Below are 19,552 nucleotides of genomic sequence, written 5' to 3' on the forward strand. Positions count from 1 at the left end.
CACTGCCCCCTCCTCCTTACCCATTCTGTTAAGTGGGGTTGTAAAAGATGGAGAAAAGCAGTTTGTTCCATTACAGTTCTCTTGGATATTCTTTTTTTTTTTTTTTTTAAAGAGAGAGGATGGGAAGCAAGCTCTCTGTTGAGCAGAGAGCCCGGATGTGGGCCTCGATCCCAGGACCCTGGGATCATGACCTAAGCCAAAGGCAGAAGCTTTAACCCAGTGAGCCACTCAGGTGCCCCTCTCTTGGATATTCTTTTTATTCTGAGTACCAATTTTTAACTCTGCTAAATTTTTGGTTTTGCTTTTTTTATTGTCATAATTTCCCCTCAGAGGCCCGTAACAGCCAAACACTGAAATGATCTTTCAGACTAAACATTCAGTATCTTTTGAGAAAATTTTGCTTAGGGTTGTCTTGATACAGATTTCAGAATCAATATTATTAGGCTCAGTGGGTTAACTCTCTGCCTTCAGCTCAAGTCATGATCTCAGGGTCCTGGGGTCAAGCCCCCCATCAGGTTCTCTGCTCAGCAGGGAGCCTGCTTCCCCCTCTCTCTCTCTGTCTGCCTCTCTGCCTGCTTGTGATCTCTCTCTCTGTCAAATAAATAAATAAAATCTTTAAAAAAAATACTATTAGGCTCTACAGTGGAGTGAGGAGCAGGACATATAGTTGACTAGTCAACAGTTAAGATGATCTAATGGGGGGCACCTGGGTGGCTCAGTGGGTTAAAGCTTCTGCCTTCGGCTCAGATCACGATCTCAGGGTCCTGGGATCGAGCCCCACATCGGGCTCTTTGCTCAGCGGGGAGCCTGCTGCCCCCCCACCTGCTTGTGATCTCTGTCAAATAAATAAATAAAATCTTCAAAATAAAAAAAGTTCTAATGGGAAAGATTTTTATATAGTCGTTATATATTTTTTGTACTAGTATTTTTATATAGTAGTTATATATATTATGTACTAGTATTTTTCCATAGTTGTTAGTTTTAAAATATTTCATTCATTTCTCATTTGTAAAATTTAGTTTTTGCTGCTGATAAAATATGCTTATTGGAGAAGATTCGGGAATAGAACATTCCTTAAATTGTTCACAATGCCACTACCAGAGGCAGTCTCCTTTAAATATTTTAATGTATATCCTGCTATCTTCCGCTGAAGTCTACTATTTGTGTTTTTGAAATACACATCAGAAGAGAATCATAGATTTCAGTATTAAGCATTAACTATTTTGAGTGTTAATTTTGTCAGTCTAGTCTGGCATTTTATTTTTTTAAACATTTTATTTATTTATTTGACAAAGAGACAGTGAGAAAGGGAACACAAGCCAGGGGCAGAGGGATAGGGAGAAACAGCTTCCTGCTGAGCAGGGAGCCTGATTCTGGGCTTGATCCCAGGACCCTGGGATCATAACCTGAGCCAAAAGCAGATGCTTAACGCCTGAGCCACCTAGGCACCCCAAGTCCGGCATTTTATATCATTGTGGAAAAGACTATCAGTAAATTGTTTTGGAGTATTTGGAAGCAGTTTACAAGAAGAAAACTAAAGGTTGGGTTGCTTTCATTACACCAAAATAAAGCCCAGAGAAATGAAGGGTTGAAATGTAAAAATCATAAAAGCAGCTAAAAAAAACTTGAATATTTTAATATTGTCGGGGGGGAGACTTGAGTAAATTTCATCCAAAATGCAAGATCCGTAGAGTTTAGGAAAGATGATTAGTATCACCTCATAAAAATATAAAACTTCTTATGATTAAACACACATACATACACACTGAAGCAGGTCATAAGATAGGTGACACACTGGCTTTGAGGACAATATTTCATTTATTTATTTATTAAGATTTTATTTATTTATTTGACAGACAGATCACAAGTAGGCAGAGAGGCAGGCAGAGAGAGAGGAGGAAGCGGGCTCCTTGCTGAGCAGAGAGCCTGATGCGGGGCTCAATCCCAGGACCCTGAGATCTTGACCCGAGCTGAAGGCAGAGGCTTTAACCCACTGAGCCACCCAGGCGCCCATGAGGACAATATTTTAAACAGATGTGACAGGATTCTGTAGCATACTAACAGGTAACCAATAGGAAAAACGTCCATAACCAAATTTTTAAAAATGGGTGAAGAACAGAAAGAAGCAGTGTGCGTATTACAGGATAAGAAATACAAATGCCTGGGGCGCCTGGGTGGCTCAGTGGGTTAAGCCTCTGCCTTCGACTCAGGTCATGATCTCAGGGTCCTGGGATCGAGTCCCGCATCGGGCTCTCTGCTTGGCAGGGAGCCTGCTTCCCTCTCTCTCTCTGCCTGCCTCTCCATCTACTTGTGATTTCTCTCTGTCAAATAAGTAAATAAAATCTTAAAAAAAAAAAAGAAAGAAAAAAGAAATACAAATGCCTGGGGCGCCTGGGTGGCTCATTTGGTTAAGCCACTGCCTTCAGTTCAGGTCATAATCTCTGAGTCCCAGGATCCAGTTCCACATCAGGCTCCCAGCTCTGCTTCTCCCTCTGACCTTCTCAGCTCTCATGCTCCCTCTCACTTTCTCTCTCTCAAATGAATAAATAAAATTTAAAAAAAAAAAAACAAGGAAGGAAAGAAAGAAATACAATTGCCTAATAAGCTTGAGAAGATAGATGCTCAGCGAGTGATATTTAAAGATGAACTAAAAGAACAGTGGAGACTTTAGCAAGCAAAAGCGGTTATTATACTGTTTTATGTGTTCTTGCTATTCATTTAGTATGTTTCCATATCTATTGATTCTTTGAAGTTTCTACATAATATTTTGTTGTGTGGATGCAATGTGTATATTGTTACTAATGTTACTTTTTGTCCTTTGCATTATTGTATTATTTGCCTATAGTTATTTAAAAATCAGAAGAAGAGATTAAGCAAGCTAAGAAAATCAATGGGTAGGGTTAGTTTATCACCTTTAATAAAAGATTTTATTTTTTATTTATTTTTTAAAGATTTTACTTATTTATTTGACAGAGAGAGAAAGAGATCACAAGTAGCCAGAGAGGCAGGCAGAGAGAGAGGGAGAAGCAGGCTCCCTGCTGAGCAGAGAGCCCGATACAGGACTCGATCCCAGGACCCTGAGATCATGACCTGAGTCGAAGGCAGAGGCTTAACCCACTGAGCCACCCAGGCACCTCTAATAAAAGATTTTAAAAAGGAAAGGAGCTTAGAAAATTTTCAGATGTCCTGAATTTCAGATGCCTTGTAAACTTTTCCATAAGGACTAGGTGGAATTGCTGTTGCACTGCCAATTCTTGTGTGGCATTTGTCAACTGTAACATTTTTGGACAAATTTATTTGTGTTTTTGTCAGGTGAATGCTTGAGATGCATGTTCTGGAATAATCTTGGTTGCATCCATTTTGCCATGAGCAAGCACAATTTGGGAATTTTCTACTTTAAAAAGGCTCTACAGGAGAATGACAATGTTTGTGCACAGCTCAGTGCAGGCAGCACTGATCCAGGTGAGCCCATTGCTGGTAGACAGTTTGTATTTTACTACTTGAGAGCATGATATTAAAGATCAAGCATCTGAGCACTGAGTAACGTATAACATTGTTGAATCACTTATGGTGAGTGCTATGAAGTGTGTAAGCCTCATGATTCACAGACCTGTACCCCCTGGGGCAAATAATACATTATAAGTTAATAAAAATAATTTTAAAAAATAAATTAAAAAAACAAAAACAAAAAAAATATTGTTGAATCACTGTATTGTATACCCAAAACTAATAGAACATGGTAAGTAAATTATACTGGAATTTTAAAAATAATTTTTTTTAAAGAATAAGTAGGTAGAGGGTATGTGCTATGGTGAGTGCTGTGAAGTGTGTAAACCTGGCGATTCACCGACCTGTACACCTGGGGCTAATAATATATGTTTATTAAAAATTTTTTTAATTATTAAAAAAAATAAAAAGAATAGGTAGCTGGTGATCAGTGTCTGGTCAAAATGCACCCATATGTGCCTACCTACAATTAACATTGACCCTGACCAACAGGTTTGACTCTGGGGATCTTTCGTAGATATGGCCACTTCAAATAGCAAGGTGGTAGGAGTAATTATCAAGGAAATTTAAATTACATTCACTTTTTCATGGATTTGAAAATCAGTAATCCATTAGGATAATGTTACAAAGCAAAGTATGTTGCCAAGATTTCTTGGCTACTTTTTTTGGTGTTTTTGTTGTTGTTGTTTTCTTTTGTTTTTTAAGTAAGCTATATGCCCAGCATGGGGTTTGAACTCACAGCCCTGAAATTAAGAGTTGCATCCTTTACCTACTGAGCCAGCCACGTGCCCCTAAACTAGTTTTATTATAGCTTCTTTCCAAGGTTTCACATGGGATGTTATAGGCAGCCTGACAGTCTTTATTTTTTTAATTTTTTGCACCTGATAATCTTTGAGCAAATTCCTGAAGTCTCTTATGTTAATAATCATATGCGATGGATCCTTGACCTGGAATGCTTAAAATCAACCAATTATTTAGCTTTTTTAAACATAAAAACACTGATGAAATGTGTATCCAAAATTATAAGTAGTCTTATTTTGTTGTAGACTATGAAACTTCAAATAAGCAAGTACACCATAGTCGTCATAGATACAGTATATTTTTTATTTTCATAGGTTCCCAAACCCCTGCTAACATTAGCAGAATACTTCTGGCTAAAAAAGCACATTACAATAAAATGGTTAACCAAAATGAAAATTAAAAAAGAAAGTGAATCTTCTAAAAAGGTAGCAAGGTGGTTTAAGATTCATAGAATCTAGTCAGTGGGTCCTATCTTTGTTTTCCTGTCTGGACCATTGTTACCTGGGTAGCTGGCAAATAAGAGACATTTCTGGCTACACCAGCACAAGCAACTGAGATGACTCTGGAGAATATTTGTGGGGTTGAAGATAAAGATCATCACTAGCAGAGAGCTATTACAACTTTACACTGGTCTAGAACACCTGGGTGGCTCAGTTGGTTAAGTATCTACCTTTGGCTCACGTCATGATCCTGAGTTCCTGGGATCCAGTTCCATGTTGGGAATCTCTGCTCAGTAGGGAGTCTGCTTCTCCCTGTCTCATGCTGCTCTTCTGGCTTATGCTCTCTCTGTCAAATAAAATCATTAAAACAACAACAGCAAAAACTTCACACTGGGGTCCATGATATTAAACAAGGTAGTATTTAAGTATTTAACAATATTTTCAATGTAATGTAATTAATGTTATTAATACATTACATTGATGTAATTACATCAATGTTATGTAATGTGTGTTCAATGTAACTATTATTTTTAATCTAATGATTTTTTTTTTTACCTAATTTGTATCATTAGGCAAGAAATTTTCGGGAAGACCCATGTGTACATTGCTAACCAACAAGAGGTATGAGTTGCTATATAACTGTGGCATTCAGCTTCTTCACATTGGAAGACCTCTTGCTGCCTTTGAGTGTCTGATTGAAGCTGTTCAGGTTTATCATGCAAATCCCCGCCTCTGGCTAAGGCTGGCTGAATGCTGCATTGCTGCAAATAAGGGGGTGAGTGCTCCTTGGATATCTTTTTGTTCAAAACACCTCCCCTTGCTTGTTACATAGAAAACAAAAAATACTTGGAAACACACAAGACGTCATTCTCTTATAACTCTCAGGGAATTTATAAAGATAGTCTGCTCTTTAACAGTTGGATAAAATATTTAGTTTCTTAAAGTCATTTGTTAACATTCTGGTTCTTAAAATATAGCAGGCTGTATCAGCAGTCGCATTAAAGAGGTGAAGTCAACGAGAGGGCCATATCTGTTGGAACAGTGATCTACTAGCTGCTGGGTCAGGTTCCATATCATCTGCTGGCCTGGCCTGAGTATGGTATGTGCATCAGGTGGTTAGAGTAGGACTAAGACCATGAGTGTGGACAGAACTGTACAACACTACCTTTCCTTTGGTGCCTACGGGCTTTACTTTTGATTCCGTAAATGGTTCAGAATTCATGGATTATCAGGCTGTCTCCTTCACACCTTTGTCACCAGCGACTGTGAGAATTAGGCCAGTTTACATGGGTGTCCTTGCCTAGATTATCTGCATGTAGTGGTTGGTGGAAGCCTTTGAAATCTCAAGTGGGGAGTGGTCAGTAGGAGTAGAAGAAAGGTTGTATCAGAATTACCAGATGCCTGTATCACCCCCTTTCCTATCCCCCACCCATCCTTGCTGTGCTCTTTGGCTGTGTGGAGATTGGCAGGCCTGGCACCTGAGGTTTGCCTGCCATAGATGATATAGATGTTTTTACGCTCCTTCTACTGCTGAACAGCACTTCCTGAGGAACAATTGCAAAAACTAACATTTAGAAGTATGTTTGCCTGGCAGTATTCACACATGATACTGAAGTAGTTTATGATTTGGTATGTATATACCACTAGGGGAAGAGATAAGTGCTGTCTTTGAAGGGCTTTAATCATTTATTTAAGTCTGATTTGTCTTTTAAAAGACAATTTTTTTTTTTTTTAAGATTTTATTTGAAGAGCGAGAACACAAGCAGGGAGAACAGCAGGCAGAGGGAGAGGGAGAAACAGGCTCCCTGCTGAGCAAGGAGCCTGATGTGGGACTCAGTCCTTGGACCCTGGGATCATGACTCAAGCCGAAGGTAGATGTTTAACTGACTGAGCCACCCAGGCACCCTAAAAGACAACTTTCTTATTGGATAATTCTTAAATTAACTGACAATTCTAGGTAATATTTATATTTTTTTAAAACAATCTCTAGAAATTTCTTACTCTTTTTTTTTTTTAAAGATTTTATTTATTTGACAGACAGAGATCACAAGTAGGCAGAGAGGCAGGCAGAGAGAGAGTGAGAGAAGGAAGCAGGCTCCCTGCTGAGCAGAGAGCCCGATGTGGGACTCAATCCCAGGACCCTGAGATCATGAAGGCAGCGGCTTAACCCACTGAACCACCCAGGCACCCCTAGAAATTTCTTACTCTTTATTCCATTGATGAATGTAAGGGTTGGAGGCCTCTCATTTGGATAGTTATTGGAAACCAGGGAATTAGATCATCTTAGGAGTAGAGAAATACAGTAAGGTTTAAAATTACTTATTTTTAGAAATAATACCTTTAGGATTGTCTTCATTCTATGGATTTTATTATGAAATCCTCCTCCCCCCAATTTTCTTATACAAAGTTCTAAATTTCTAATTTTTTTAAAAAAATTTTATTTATTTTGAGAGAGAAGAAAGAGTGTGCACAAAAGGCAGTGAAGGGCAGACAGAGAGGGAGAAGCAGACTCCATGCTGAGTAGGGAACCCAGTGCAGGGCTCAATCCCAGGATTGTGGGATCATGACCTGAGACAAAGGCAGACACTTAATCAACTGAGCCACCTACGCGTCTCCAGAATTTCTGATTTTTAAAAAATGGTAGGGGTGCCCTGGATGGCTATGTCAGTTGAGCATCCAACTCTTGGTTTTGGCTCCCATTGGGATCTCAGAGTTATGGGATGGAACCCTGCATCCAACCCTGTACTCAACAGTGTGGAGTCTGCTTGGGATTCTCCCTCTCCCTCCTTTGCTCCTCCCCTCTGCTCATACACACTCTCTCTGAAATAAATAAAAAGTCTTTTTTTTTTTTTTTTTTAAGATTTTACTTACTCATTTGACAGAGAGGGAGACACAGCAAGACAGGGAACATAAACAGGGGGAGTGTTAGAGGGAAAAGCAGGCTCCCCACTGAGCAGGGAGCATGACGCAGGTCTCGATCCCAGGGTCCTAGGATCATGACCTGTTCCAAAGGAAGCCACTCTAAATGGACTGAGCCACCCAGGTGCCCCAGTAAATAAAAATTTTTTTTTAAATGGTAAAGATGACTTGATTGCCATAATTTGGTGAATCTCGGAACACTCAGTTTGTGCTACAAATAGGACTTTATCAAAAATAATTATCTAGGTGCGCTTGGGTGGCTCAGTGGGTTAAAGCCTCTGCCTTTGGCTCAGGTCAGGATCCCAGGGTCCTGGGATCGAGGCCCGAATCGGGCTCTCTGCTCATCAGGGAGCCTGCTTCCTCCTCTCTCTCTGCCTGCCTCTCTGCCTACTTGTGATCTCTGTCTGTCAAATAAATAAATAAAATCTTTAAAAAATATAATAATAATGGCGCCTGGGTGGCTCAGTGGGTTAAGCCGCTGCCTTCGGCTCAGGTCATGATCTCGGGGTACTGGGATCGAGTCCCGCGTCGGGCTCTCTGCTCAGCGGGGAGCCTGCTTCCTCCTCTCTCTCTCTCTCTGCCTGCCTCTCTGCCTACTTGTGATCTCTCTCTGTCAAATAAATAAATAAAATCTTTAAAAAAAAAAAAAAATATATAATAATAATTATCTATGTCTATGCTAATCCTTCTAAAAAAGATCTGAAGTGCCCTAAAAGACAGTGAAAACAACCCCCAAAATAATCCTGAATAAAACCAGAAACCAGGGGTGCCTGTGTGGCTCAGTTGTTGGGCATCTGCCTTCGGCTCAGGTAACGATCCTGGGGTCCTGGGATCCAGCCCCACATGAGGCTCCCTCCTTGGCGGGAAGCCTGCATCTCCCTCTGCCTGCCTCTCCTGCTTGTGTTCCCTCTCTCACTGTGTGTGTGTGTCTCTCTCTCTCTCAAATAAATAAAATCTTTAAAAAAAAAAAAAAAAAGGGGAAAACAAAATCCCAATAAGTAATATAAACTCCAAATAAAATTCCATAAAATGTATTTACTCAGTATAGAAGGAATATTGAACAAAGCAGTTTGTACCTTCAGAAATAAAACCATTTTGGAGGTGCCTGTGTGGCTCAGTCTGTTAAGCAAGAATCTGCCTTTGGCTCGGGTTATGATCCCAGGGTCCTGGGGACAGGGTCCCTGCTTATTCCTCTGCCCCTCCCCTCTCTTGTGCACTCTCTCACTCTGTCTCTCTCTCAAATCTTTAAAAATAAGTAGATAAATTCATTTTTTAATAAGAAGAACCAATTAATTGTTAAATTGGTGATGCTGAGATGATTTATGTCCTGTTTATGTGATGCTCATTGCTTCAGACCTGCTTTTAGCAGAAGCAGGGCTTACACTTATTGGTTCAGTGTAATATATGTGAGATCTGCTCATTACAGAATGTAGACGTAATTGTAGGAAGGTATTTAAGCAATGTAAGAGACGACTATTAAAATATATAAATAAAATGTGCTGTTTATTTTTCTTAGTTCTGAAACTCAGATATGTTGAGTGCTATTGCTGTTATGGCAGTGTAAAGTAATATTTTAATTACATATGATTCTTTGACATCATGACTCATCTGACACACTTTCTGGCTATTGGTGTATTATTTAAAGTATAGTTTATTATTGTGGATTTTTATTTCCATTCCATCTTTGTTTTCATCTATTACATATTCACAATCTAGCCATCTGATCTGTGTGGATGACCTTAAAGATCAGGACAGAATGTATGGATGAATCTGGGGCAACTGAGTGGCTCAGTGGGTTAAGCCTCTACCTTCGGCTCAGGTCATGGTCAGGGTCCTGGGATCGAGCCCTGCATAGGGCTCTTTGCTCAATGGGAAGCCTGTTCCCCCCCGCCCCCCTGCCTCTGCCTGCCTCTCTGCCTACTTGTGATTTCTCTCTCTGTCAAAATAAACAATAGATATTTATTATTTATAAAAATAAATAATAATTAAATAATATATAATGTTTATTATATAACTATATATATAATATTTTATATAATAAAATAAATAAATAATAAAAAAATCTTTTAAAAAAATGTGTGGATAAATCAGAATCATTCTAAATTTATCACTACCACAAGGAAAAGAAGTCAGAATGGAAGTCTCTCCCGGTACTGGTTCAGAATATCCACATTCTGTAATTTTTCATTAATGTTGCTTGGCTACCTCCTCGACACAAAATTTCCAATCAGAGAGGCACCTAGGTGATTCTGTCAGTTAAGGGTCCAACTTATGGTCTCCACTCAGGTCATGATCTCACGGTTGTGCGATCATGCCCCTCATTGGACTCTGTGCTCAGTGTGGAGTCTGCTTCAGATTCTCTCTCCCTCATTATCTCTCAAATAAATAAATAAAATCTTTTAAAAATATTTTTTACTTAGGGCACCTGGGTGGCTCAGTGGGTTGAGCCTCTGCCTTTGGCTCAGGTCATGATCTCGGGGTCCTGGGATCAAGCCCCGCATCAGGCTCTCTGCTCAACCGGGAGCCTGCTTCCCCCCTTTCTCTCTACCTGCCTCTTTGCCTACTTGTGACCTCTCTCTCTCTCTCTCAAATCAATAAATAAAATCTTAAAATATATATATATATATATATATATTCTCAAAAAAGTATATAGTTTTTACTCAGAACAGTTCTGTTGTATTTTTAAGCATGTTGTATTTTTTAAGCACTGTGTATTATTTTTGTTTGAAATGAATATGCATGTGAGTCCTTGTTTTATTAGAAGTCATAAATAGAAGTACAACCATAATAAACTTATAGTAGGAACAACAACAGTACAGAAACATTATGCTTAGAGAAGGACTTTCAGCAGGGCACAGTTTAGCTCTGAGTTCATATGGATTGGCTCCAGTTTATTCCTGCATATGAGAAACTGCCTGACTTTATATGACTAATTGGGAATCCACCTCAGGTAACTCAGAGACTTTGAGTGAAAGGGACGATGAAGGCAGCTGACATCCACCATTAACTTGCCATAGTAAGATGATGCATCTTAGTGAAATATCCTAAAATACTGTATATGTGTAAGTAGCTTTTACTGTTTTCTTTTACTGGGTTTTAGGATTTTAATTTCCTAGAAGGCAAGAATTGAGCCCATGTAAATTTCAACATATAGCTTGTCCAAGTTTAGAAGTTGTTGACAATTTAATGCTTCCAATGAAGAAGGACAAGATTTATGTTTTAGAAAATAGAGGTGTTTCCCTTTTTCATTGAGTTTTTGTGGCTCTCCTATGTTTCCTTACTCTGATGTCAAAGTACCGTAATATGCAGCATGGTTCCTGGGATGTAGAATGTTCTAAAGAAATGCTTGAGTCATTCTTGAATGGCCTTTTTTCCTTAGTATTACCTCAGACTTCATATTAAAATACGGCATGTAATGGACATCAGAAGAAAGCAGGAGTGGCAATCCTTATATCAGATCAATTAGATTTTAAGCCAAAGACTATAATAAGAGATGAGGAAGGACACTATATCATACTCAAAGGGTCTGTCCAACAAGAAGATTTAACAATTTTAAATATCTATGCCCCCAACGTGGGAGCAGCCAACTATATAAACCAATTAATAACAAAATCAAAGAAACACATAAAAAATAATACAATAATAGTAGGGGACTTTAACACTCCCCTCACTGAAATGGACAGATCATCCAAGCAAAAGATCAGCAAGGAAATAAAGGCCTTAAACGACACACTGGACCAGATGGATATCACAGATATATTCAGAACATTTCATCCCAAAGCAACAGAATACACATTCTTCTCTAGTGCACATGGAACATTCTCCAGAATAGATCACATTCTCGGTCCTAAATCAGGACTCAACCGGTATCAAAAGATTGGGATCATTCCCTGCATATTTTCAGACCACAATGCTCTAAAGCTAGAACTCAACCACAAGAGGAAGTTTGGAAAGAACCCAAATACATGGAGACTAAACAGCATCCTTCTAAAGAATGAATGGGTCAACCGGGAAATTAAAGAAGAATTGAAAAAAATCATGGAAACAAATGATAATGAAAATACAACGGTTCAAAATCTGTGGGACACAGCAAAGGCAGTCCTGAGAGGAAAATATATAGCGGTACAAGCCTTTCTCAAGAAACAAGAAAGGTCTCGGGTACACAACCTAACCCTACACCTAAAGGAGCTGGAGAAAGAACAAGAAAGAAACCCTAACCCAGCAGGAGAAGAGAAATCATAAAGATCAGAGCAGAAATCAATGAAATAGAAACCAAAAAAACAGTAGAACAAATCAACGAAACTAGGAGCTGGTTCTTTGAAAGAATTAATAAAATTGATAAACCCTTGGCCAGACTTATCAAAAAGAAAAGAGAAAGGACCCAAATAAATAAAATCATGAATGAAAGAGGAGAGATCACAACTAACACCAAAGAAATACAAACTATTATAAGAACATACTATGAGCAACTCTACGCCAATAAATTTGACAATCTGGAAGAAATGGATGCATTCCTAAAAACCTATAAACTACCACAACTGAACCAGGAAGAAATAGAAAGCCTGAACAGACCCATAACCAGTAAGGAGATTGAAACAGTCATTAAAAATCTCCAAACAAACAAAAGCCCAGGGCCAGATGGCTTCCCGGAGGAATTCTACCAAACATTTAAAGAAAAACTAATTCCTATTCTCCTGAAACTGTTCCAAAAAATAGAAATGGAAGGAAAACTTCCAAACTCATTTTATGAGGCCAGCATCACCTTGATCCCCAAACCAGACAAGGATCCCATCAAAAAAGAGAGCTATAGACCAATATCCTTGATGAACACAGATGCGAAAATACTCAACAAAATACTAGCCAGGGGATTCAACAGTACATTAAAAGGATTATTCACCACAACCAAGTGGGATTTATTCCAGGGCTGCAAGGTTGGTTCAACATTCGCAAATCAGTCAATGTGATACAACACATCAATAAAAGAAAGAACAAGAACCATATGATACTCTCAATAGATGCTGAAAAAGCATTTGACAAAGTACAGCATCCCTTCCTGATCAAAACTCTTCAAAGTGTAGGGATAGAGGGCACATACCTCAATATCATCAAAGCCACCTATGAAAAACCCACCGCAAATATCATTCTCAATGGAGAAAAACTGAAAGCTTTTCTGCTGAGGTCAGGAACACGGCAGGGATGTCCATTATCACCACTGCTATTCAACATAGTACTAGAGGTCCTAGCCTCAGCAATCAGACAACAAAAGGAAATTAAAGGCATCCAAATCGGCAAAGAAGAAGTCAAATTATCACTCTTCACAGATGATATGATACTATATGTGGAAAACCCAAAAGACTCTACTCCAAAACTGATAGAACTTGTACAGGAATTCAGTAAAGTGTCAGGATATAAAATCAATGCACAGAAATCAGTTGCATTTCTCTACACCAACAGCAAGACAGAAGAAAGAGAAATTAAAGAGTCAATCCCATTTACAATTGCACCCAAAACCATAAGATACCTAGGAATAAACCTAATCAAAGAGGCACAGAATCTATTCTCAGAAAACTATAAAGTACTCATGAAAGAAATTGAGGAAGACACAAAGAAATGGAAAAATGTTCCATGCTCCTGGATTGGAAGAATAAATATTGTGAAAATGTCTATGCTACCTAAAGCAATCTACACATTTAATGCAATTCCTATCAAAGTACCATCCATCTTTTTCAAAGAAATGGAACAAATAATTCTAAAATTTATATGGAACCAGAAAAGACCTTGAATAGCCAAAGGGATATTGAAAAAGAAAGCCAAAGTTGGTGGCATCACAATTCCGGACTTCAAGCTCTATTACAAAGCTGTCATCATCAAGACAGCATGGTACTGGCACAAAAACAGACACATAGATCAATGGAACAGAATAGAGAGCCCAGAAATAGACCCTCAACTCTACAGTCAACTAATCTTCGACAAAGCAGGAAAGAATGTCCAATGGAAAAAAGACAGCCTCTTCAATAAATGGTGCTGGGAAAATTGGACAGCCACATGCAGAAGAATGAAATTGGACCATTTCCTTACACCACACACAAAAATAGACTCAAAATGGATGAAGGACCTCAATGTGAGAAAGGAATCCATCAAAATCCTTGAGGAGAACACAGGCAGCAACCTCTTCGACCTCAGCCGCAGCAACATCTTCCTAGGAACAATGCCAAAGGCAAGGGAAGCAAGGGCAAAAATGAACTATTGGGATTTCATCAAGATCAAAAGCTTTTGCACAGCAAAGGAAACAGTTAACAAAATCAAAAGACAACTGACAGAATGGGAGAAGATATTTGCAAACGACATATCAGATAAAGGACTAGTGTCCAGAATCTATAAAGAACTTAGCAAACTCAACACCCAAAGAACAAATAATCCAATCAGGAAATGGGCAGAGGACATGAACAGACATTTCTGCAAAGAAGACATCCAGATGGCCAACAGACACATAAAAAGGGCTCCATATCACTCCACATCAGGGAAATACAAATCAAAACCACAATGAGATATCACCTCACACCAGTCAGAAAGGCTAAAATAAACAAGTCAGGAAATGACAGATGCTGGCGAGGATGTGGAGAAAAGGGAACCCTCCTTCAGTGTTGGTGGGAATGCAAGCTGGTGCAGCCGCTCTGGAAAACAGCATGGAGGTTCCTCAAAATGTTGCAAATAGAACTGCCCTATGACCCAGCCATTGCACTACTGGGTATTTACCCTAAAGATACAAACGTAGTGATCCAAAGGGGCACGTGCACCCGAATGTTTATAGCAGTAATGTCCACAATAGCCAAACTATGGAAAGAACCTAGATGTCCATCAACAGAGAAATGGATCAAGAAGATGTGGTATATATACACCATGGAATACTATGCAGCCATCAAAAGAAATGAAATCTTGCCATTTGCGACAACATGGATGGAACTAACTAGAGCATATCATGCTTAGCGAAATAAGTCAAGCAGAGAAAGACAACTATCATATGATCTCCCTGATATGAGGAAGTGGTGATGCAACATGGGGGCTTAAGTGGGTAGGAGAAGAATAAATGAAACAAGATGGGATTGGGAGGGAGACAAACCATAAGTGACTCTTAATCTCACAAAACAAACTGAGGGGGGCGCCTGGGTGGCTCAGTGGATTAAAGCCTCTGTCTTCAGCTCAGGTCATGATCCCAGGGTCCTGGGATCGAGCCCCACATCGGGCTCTCTGCTCAGCAGGGAGCCTGCTTCCCCACTCTCTCTGCCTGCTTGTCATCTCTGTCAAATAAATAAATAAAATATTTAAAAAAAAAAAAAAACTGAGGGTTCTTGGGGTGAGGGGGTTTGGGACAAGGGGGTGGGATTATGGCCTTTGGGGAGGGTATGTGCTTTGGTGAGTGCTGTGAAGTGTGTAAATCTGGTGATTCACAGACCTATACCCCTGGTGATAAAAATATATGTTTATAAAATACGGCATGTATCACAGACCTCCTGCTTCATGTACTAACTACCCTTCAGTATGGACATCCTTCTCTCCACATCAGTAGATCTTAGGAACTTCCTTGGAGTAACTGGAAAAGTATTAGATCATTTTTCACATCCTGTCTTACAGTTGCATTAAATTAATTGGAAATTGGGGCGCCTGGGTGGCTCAGTGGGTTAAAGCCTCTGCCTTCGGCTCAGGTCATGATCCCAGCGTCCTGGGATCGAGCCCCACATCGGGCTCTCTGCTCAGCAGGGAGCCTGTTTCCTCCTCTCTCTCTGCCTGCCTCTCTGCTTACTTGTAATCTCTGTCTGTCAAATAAATAAAATCTTAAAAAAAAAATTAATTGGAAATTATTTGTATTTTGCAGACTGCTGAACAAGAAACTAAAGGCCTTCCAAGTAAGAAAGGAATTGTACAGTCTATTGTTGGTCAAGGCTATCATCGTAAAATAGTTCTGGCATCACAGTCCATACAGAATACTGTATATAAGTAAGTATTTTGCAAAGAGGAAGTCTAGATATTTAACATTGTTTCACATAATATTATTTATGTATAAAAATATGCAAAAGACTTATCACTTCATGGGAGGAACCACTTTGTAGCTAGATTTTATTGCTACTTCAACAAGTACATCCCCTGTATAGGTTCACAGTGAGTATTCCCTGATACAGGATTTCATTTTATTACATCTGTGCTGAAACTGTTGATGGCCTGAGAGACCCTGGTCTATTCAGTACCATTATTCACAATGTCCAGAAGAGGGCATCTTGATGTTTCCTTTTTATATAATTTATTATGTAATTTATCATAGATGCTTTTTATTTAGGTGTTTTCTTATAGTCCCTAAAACTAATTCTTAGTATTTAGAAAGAAAAGTACTAATAATACACAAAGTAACCAAAGATTAGAAAGCTGTCACATGTAAACCTTCAATAACTTTTAAATATGAACATTTTTATCTTGTATAAAGATTCCAATTTGGAGTTGCTGTTATTTCTAAAGTAGTAAGCTTTATAAAAAAATTGCTATTGTTTTACTTTCCCACAAAATAAAATTGTTCCACTGCCATTTAAAAGTTCTCCCAAAGTTTTAATAATAGTAACTGGCACACAATAGTTTGGTCTTAGTTTATTTCAACCATAATGCACTTTTCTTTTAAAGGCTTAAGATGAAGGATCATCTTCTTACAATTTCAAAATTACTACTGCTTTTCACCTTTATTTTCCTAATAAAGATTAGTTTGGTGTATTGAACAATAGAAAGTTATATAAAATCTCAAAAAAATTATAAGACAAAACTTAGAAGTATTTTCAAAATGAGATCAACCAAAATGAGACTTAAATGTGAATATCTACGTTCTTTCCAATTCTTACTGTACTTGCCCCAGTCCTCACTACAGTTTTCCTTGTCTATAACTCTTCTGTTACATTAACAGCAACATTACAGATAACCTTTAAGCTGGTTTCCATCCTTAATCCCATTCCTAGAGTACAATTTATGTGATGTTTGTACTTGCTATATACTATTCATACGTTTTTAAATTTTATATGTAATATTTAGGATTTAGGTTCTTTAGGATTCTTTTATAACTGCTTTTTTTCAAATTTCTACCTGTTGGCAAATTTTCATTTACAGTTATATTGGTTTTTTCCCTGATACTAGAAAAGTCTTATTTATTTTTAAGTTATTTACTTAGCTAATTTGGTTTTGTTTTTTTAAGTGATGGACAGTCTTCAGCCATTCCTGTAGCCAGTATGGAGTTTGCAGCCATTTGTCTCAGAAATGCCTTGTTGCTCTTACCCGAGGAACAGCAAGATCCAAAGCAGGAAAATGGGTCTAAAAATAGTAATCAATTAGGTGGGAACACGGAAAGCAGTGAAAGCAGTGAAACTTGCAGGTATTCTAATCCCTTTGGCCCCCTTTGGTGAAACCCTTCATGACTTCACCAGTAAGCCTCTTTGTCCTTTAGATGAATTCCTAAAATCTGGAGCCTGAATTTCCTAAATCCCCTGTTTTGAATAATAAGAAAGGAAAGTATGAATGTTAAGTATTTCTGGAAGAGAGAAGTAATTTGAAGACTGAGGAGAGAACCTTCGAAAAGTGGAAAGAAACAGCTTTTCTTTAACAGGAGTATTTGTAAAGAAATTGCTCTCAGAGAGGGCACTTTGTTTTTACGTTTGTTAAAATACCTAAATCCTGAAACTTCTCCTTTCTTCTTAACCTGTGCCTTTTCTCGTACTATTCCATAAACCATTAACCTCCAGAATATTTCTATAGTTTTTTAGTGTAAGTTAAATACTAACCACTCTCCAGAAATTAAGAGAACTTTTGGTAATAATAAAACACCATTATATATAAAGTTCTTTTTGCACATTTAAATTGAAGTGTTTCATTCCAGTGTCTTTTGTTGATTTTGATAGAAATATATGTATTAAAGAAAATTTGAAACAAAATTACAGGGGTTTTTTTTTTTTTTCCTCCATCAGGGGGTTATGTTTTGCTGTAGTTGATAAAAAGCAATCAGAAGACCAAGAAACGTGTGAAAATACAGGAGTGGTTTCCTTTGTAGAGATACTGTTTACAATTAGAAATTTTTAGAAACAGTATTTTGTACTAGGGGAAAAAACTGAAATACAGTATATCTTTAACACACTGGTGATACCAACCTACTAAGCATTTTGCATTTGTTGTTTTTGGCTCTTTTTATGTTTGGCATAAACAATTGCATGTGAGTGGGGAGAGGGAAACAATTTTATATTTAATTGTTTATTTGCTTTTCATAATTTAGAGTCTATCTTTATTTTAGCAGTAAAAGCCATGATGGAGATAAATTCATTCCAGCTCCACCTTCTTCTCCATTGAGAAAACAAGAATTAGAAAACTTAAAGTGAGTATCTAAACAAAATTAGTATAGCAACTAGTGTACATTATTTCCAATCTTTGTTAATTTATGAATTACATTGATAGAATGTCAAATGTTAAACCAACCTTTCAATCTTGTGATAAACCCCGCTAGTCGAAATGTGTTATTTTTTTTATAAATTGTTGGATTCAATTTATTAATATTTTGCCAGGAATACTTACTTCTTGGGTGCCTCACTGGCTCAGTTGGTGGAGCATGCAACTCTTGATCTTGGGGTTCTGAGTTTGAGCCCCATGTTGGGTATAGATATTACTTAAAAATAAAATCTTGGGGCGCCTGGGTGGCTCAGTGGGTTGAGCTGCTGCCTTCGGCTCAGGTCATGATCTCAGAGTCCTGGGATCAAGTCCTGCATCGGGCTCTCTGCTCAGCAGAGAGCCTGCTTCCCTCTCTCTCTCTCTGCCTGCCTCTCCATCTACTTGTGATTTCTCTCTGTCAAATAAATAAATAAAATCTTTATAAAAAAAAGAAAAATAAAAAAAAATAAAATCTTGATGGGTGCTGGGTGGCTTGTCATTAGTGGCTGCTTTCAGCTCAGGTCGTGATTCCAAAGTCTTGGGATCTAGCCCCACATCCGACTCCCCACTCAGCGGGAAGCCAGCTTCTCCCTTGTGCACTCCTCCCTGCTTGTGTTCCCGCTCTCACTGTGTCTCTCTCTGTCAAATAAATAAATAAAATCTTAAAAAAAATAAAATCTTCAAAGAGAAAATCCATCTTTTATATTCAGCAAAATAATTACCACTTTCAGCTGATTCTAGTTTCCATAAGATACCATTTTTCTTCATTCTGAGGCTCTTCTTTCAACATTTCTTACAATATAGGTCTTAAGGGCGCCTGGGTGGCTCAGTGGTTAAGCCGCTGCCTTCGGCTCAGGTCATGATCTTGGGGTCCTGGGATCGAGTCCCGCATCGGGCTCTCTGCTCGGCAGGGAGCCTGCTTCCTCCTCTCTCTCTCTCTGCCTGCCTCTCTGCCTGCTTGTGGTTTCTCTCTGTCAAATAAATAAATAAAATCTTTAAAAAAAAAAAAAAAAAAAACAATATAGGTCTTAATTTTCCTAGGATTTTTGGGTTTTGTTTTTATACTTTTAGCTGTTTAAATCTACAGTTGTTGGGTGCCTGAGTGGCTCAGTTGTTAAGCATCTGCCTTTGGCTCAGGTCATGATTCCAGGGTCCTGGGATTGAGCCACACATTGGGCTCCCTCCTTGGCAGGAAGCCTGCCTTTCCCTTTCCGATTCCCTCTGTTTGTGTTCCCTCTCTGGCTGTCTCTCTCTGTGCCCGAAAATAAATAAATAAATAAATCTACAATTGTCTTTATTTCATGTTCATTCTTAGAGGATGTTTTTGCTAAAAATAGAACTCTCGGTTGGTAGTTTGTTTTTCCTTTCACTGAGTTCTTTGAAGAGGTCACTGCATTATCTTCAACCTCTGTTATTTGTGATTAGAAGTTTATAGTCATTCT

The 19,552-nt window shown here is 38.4% G+C and overlaps 1 protein-coding gene across 11 annotated transcripts in view; it reads left to right on the forward strand.

The window, feature by feature from the left end:
* The window catches only part of CNOT10 (CCR4-NOT transcription complex subunit 10), an 81,895-nt gene that overhangs the window by 36,380 nt on the left and 25,963 nt on the right, over nucleotides 1-19,552 (forward strand). For 7 of the 11 annotated variants that reach the window (XM_059162176.1, XM_059162184.1, XM_059162178.1 and 4 more), the window contains 5 exons: nucleotides 3,313-3,462; nucleotides 5,321-5,523; nucleotides 15,541-15,662; nucleotides 16,894-17,070; nucleotides 17,980-18,060. In XM_059162176.1, coding sequence (XP_059018159.1) covers nucleotides 3,313-3,462; nucleotides 5,321-5,523; nucleotides 15,541-15,662; nucleotides 16,894-17,070; nucleotides 17,980-18,060 — 733 coding nt within the window. The remainder of the gene's footprint in view (nucleotides 1-3,312; nucleotides 3,463-5,320; nucleotides 5,524-15,540; nucleotides 15,663-16,893; nucleotides 17,071-17,979; nucleotides 18,061-19,552) is intronic. The other 4 variants (XM_059162177.1, XM_059162180.1, XM_059162186.1 and 1 more) reach the window with 1 other exon arrangement.

The sequence above is a fragment of the Mustela lutreola genome, chromosome 2, assembly GCF_030435805.1.
Source record: "Mustela lutreola isolate mMusLut2 chromosome 2, mMusLut2.pri, whole genome shotgun sequence".
Taxonomy (NCBI): domain Eukaryota; kingdom Metazoa; phylum Chordata; class Mammalia; order Carnivora; family Mustelidae; genus Mustela; species Mustela lutreola.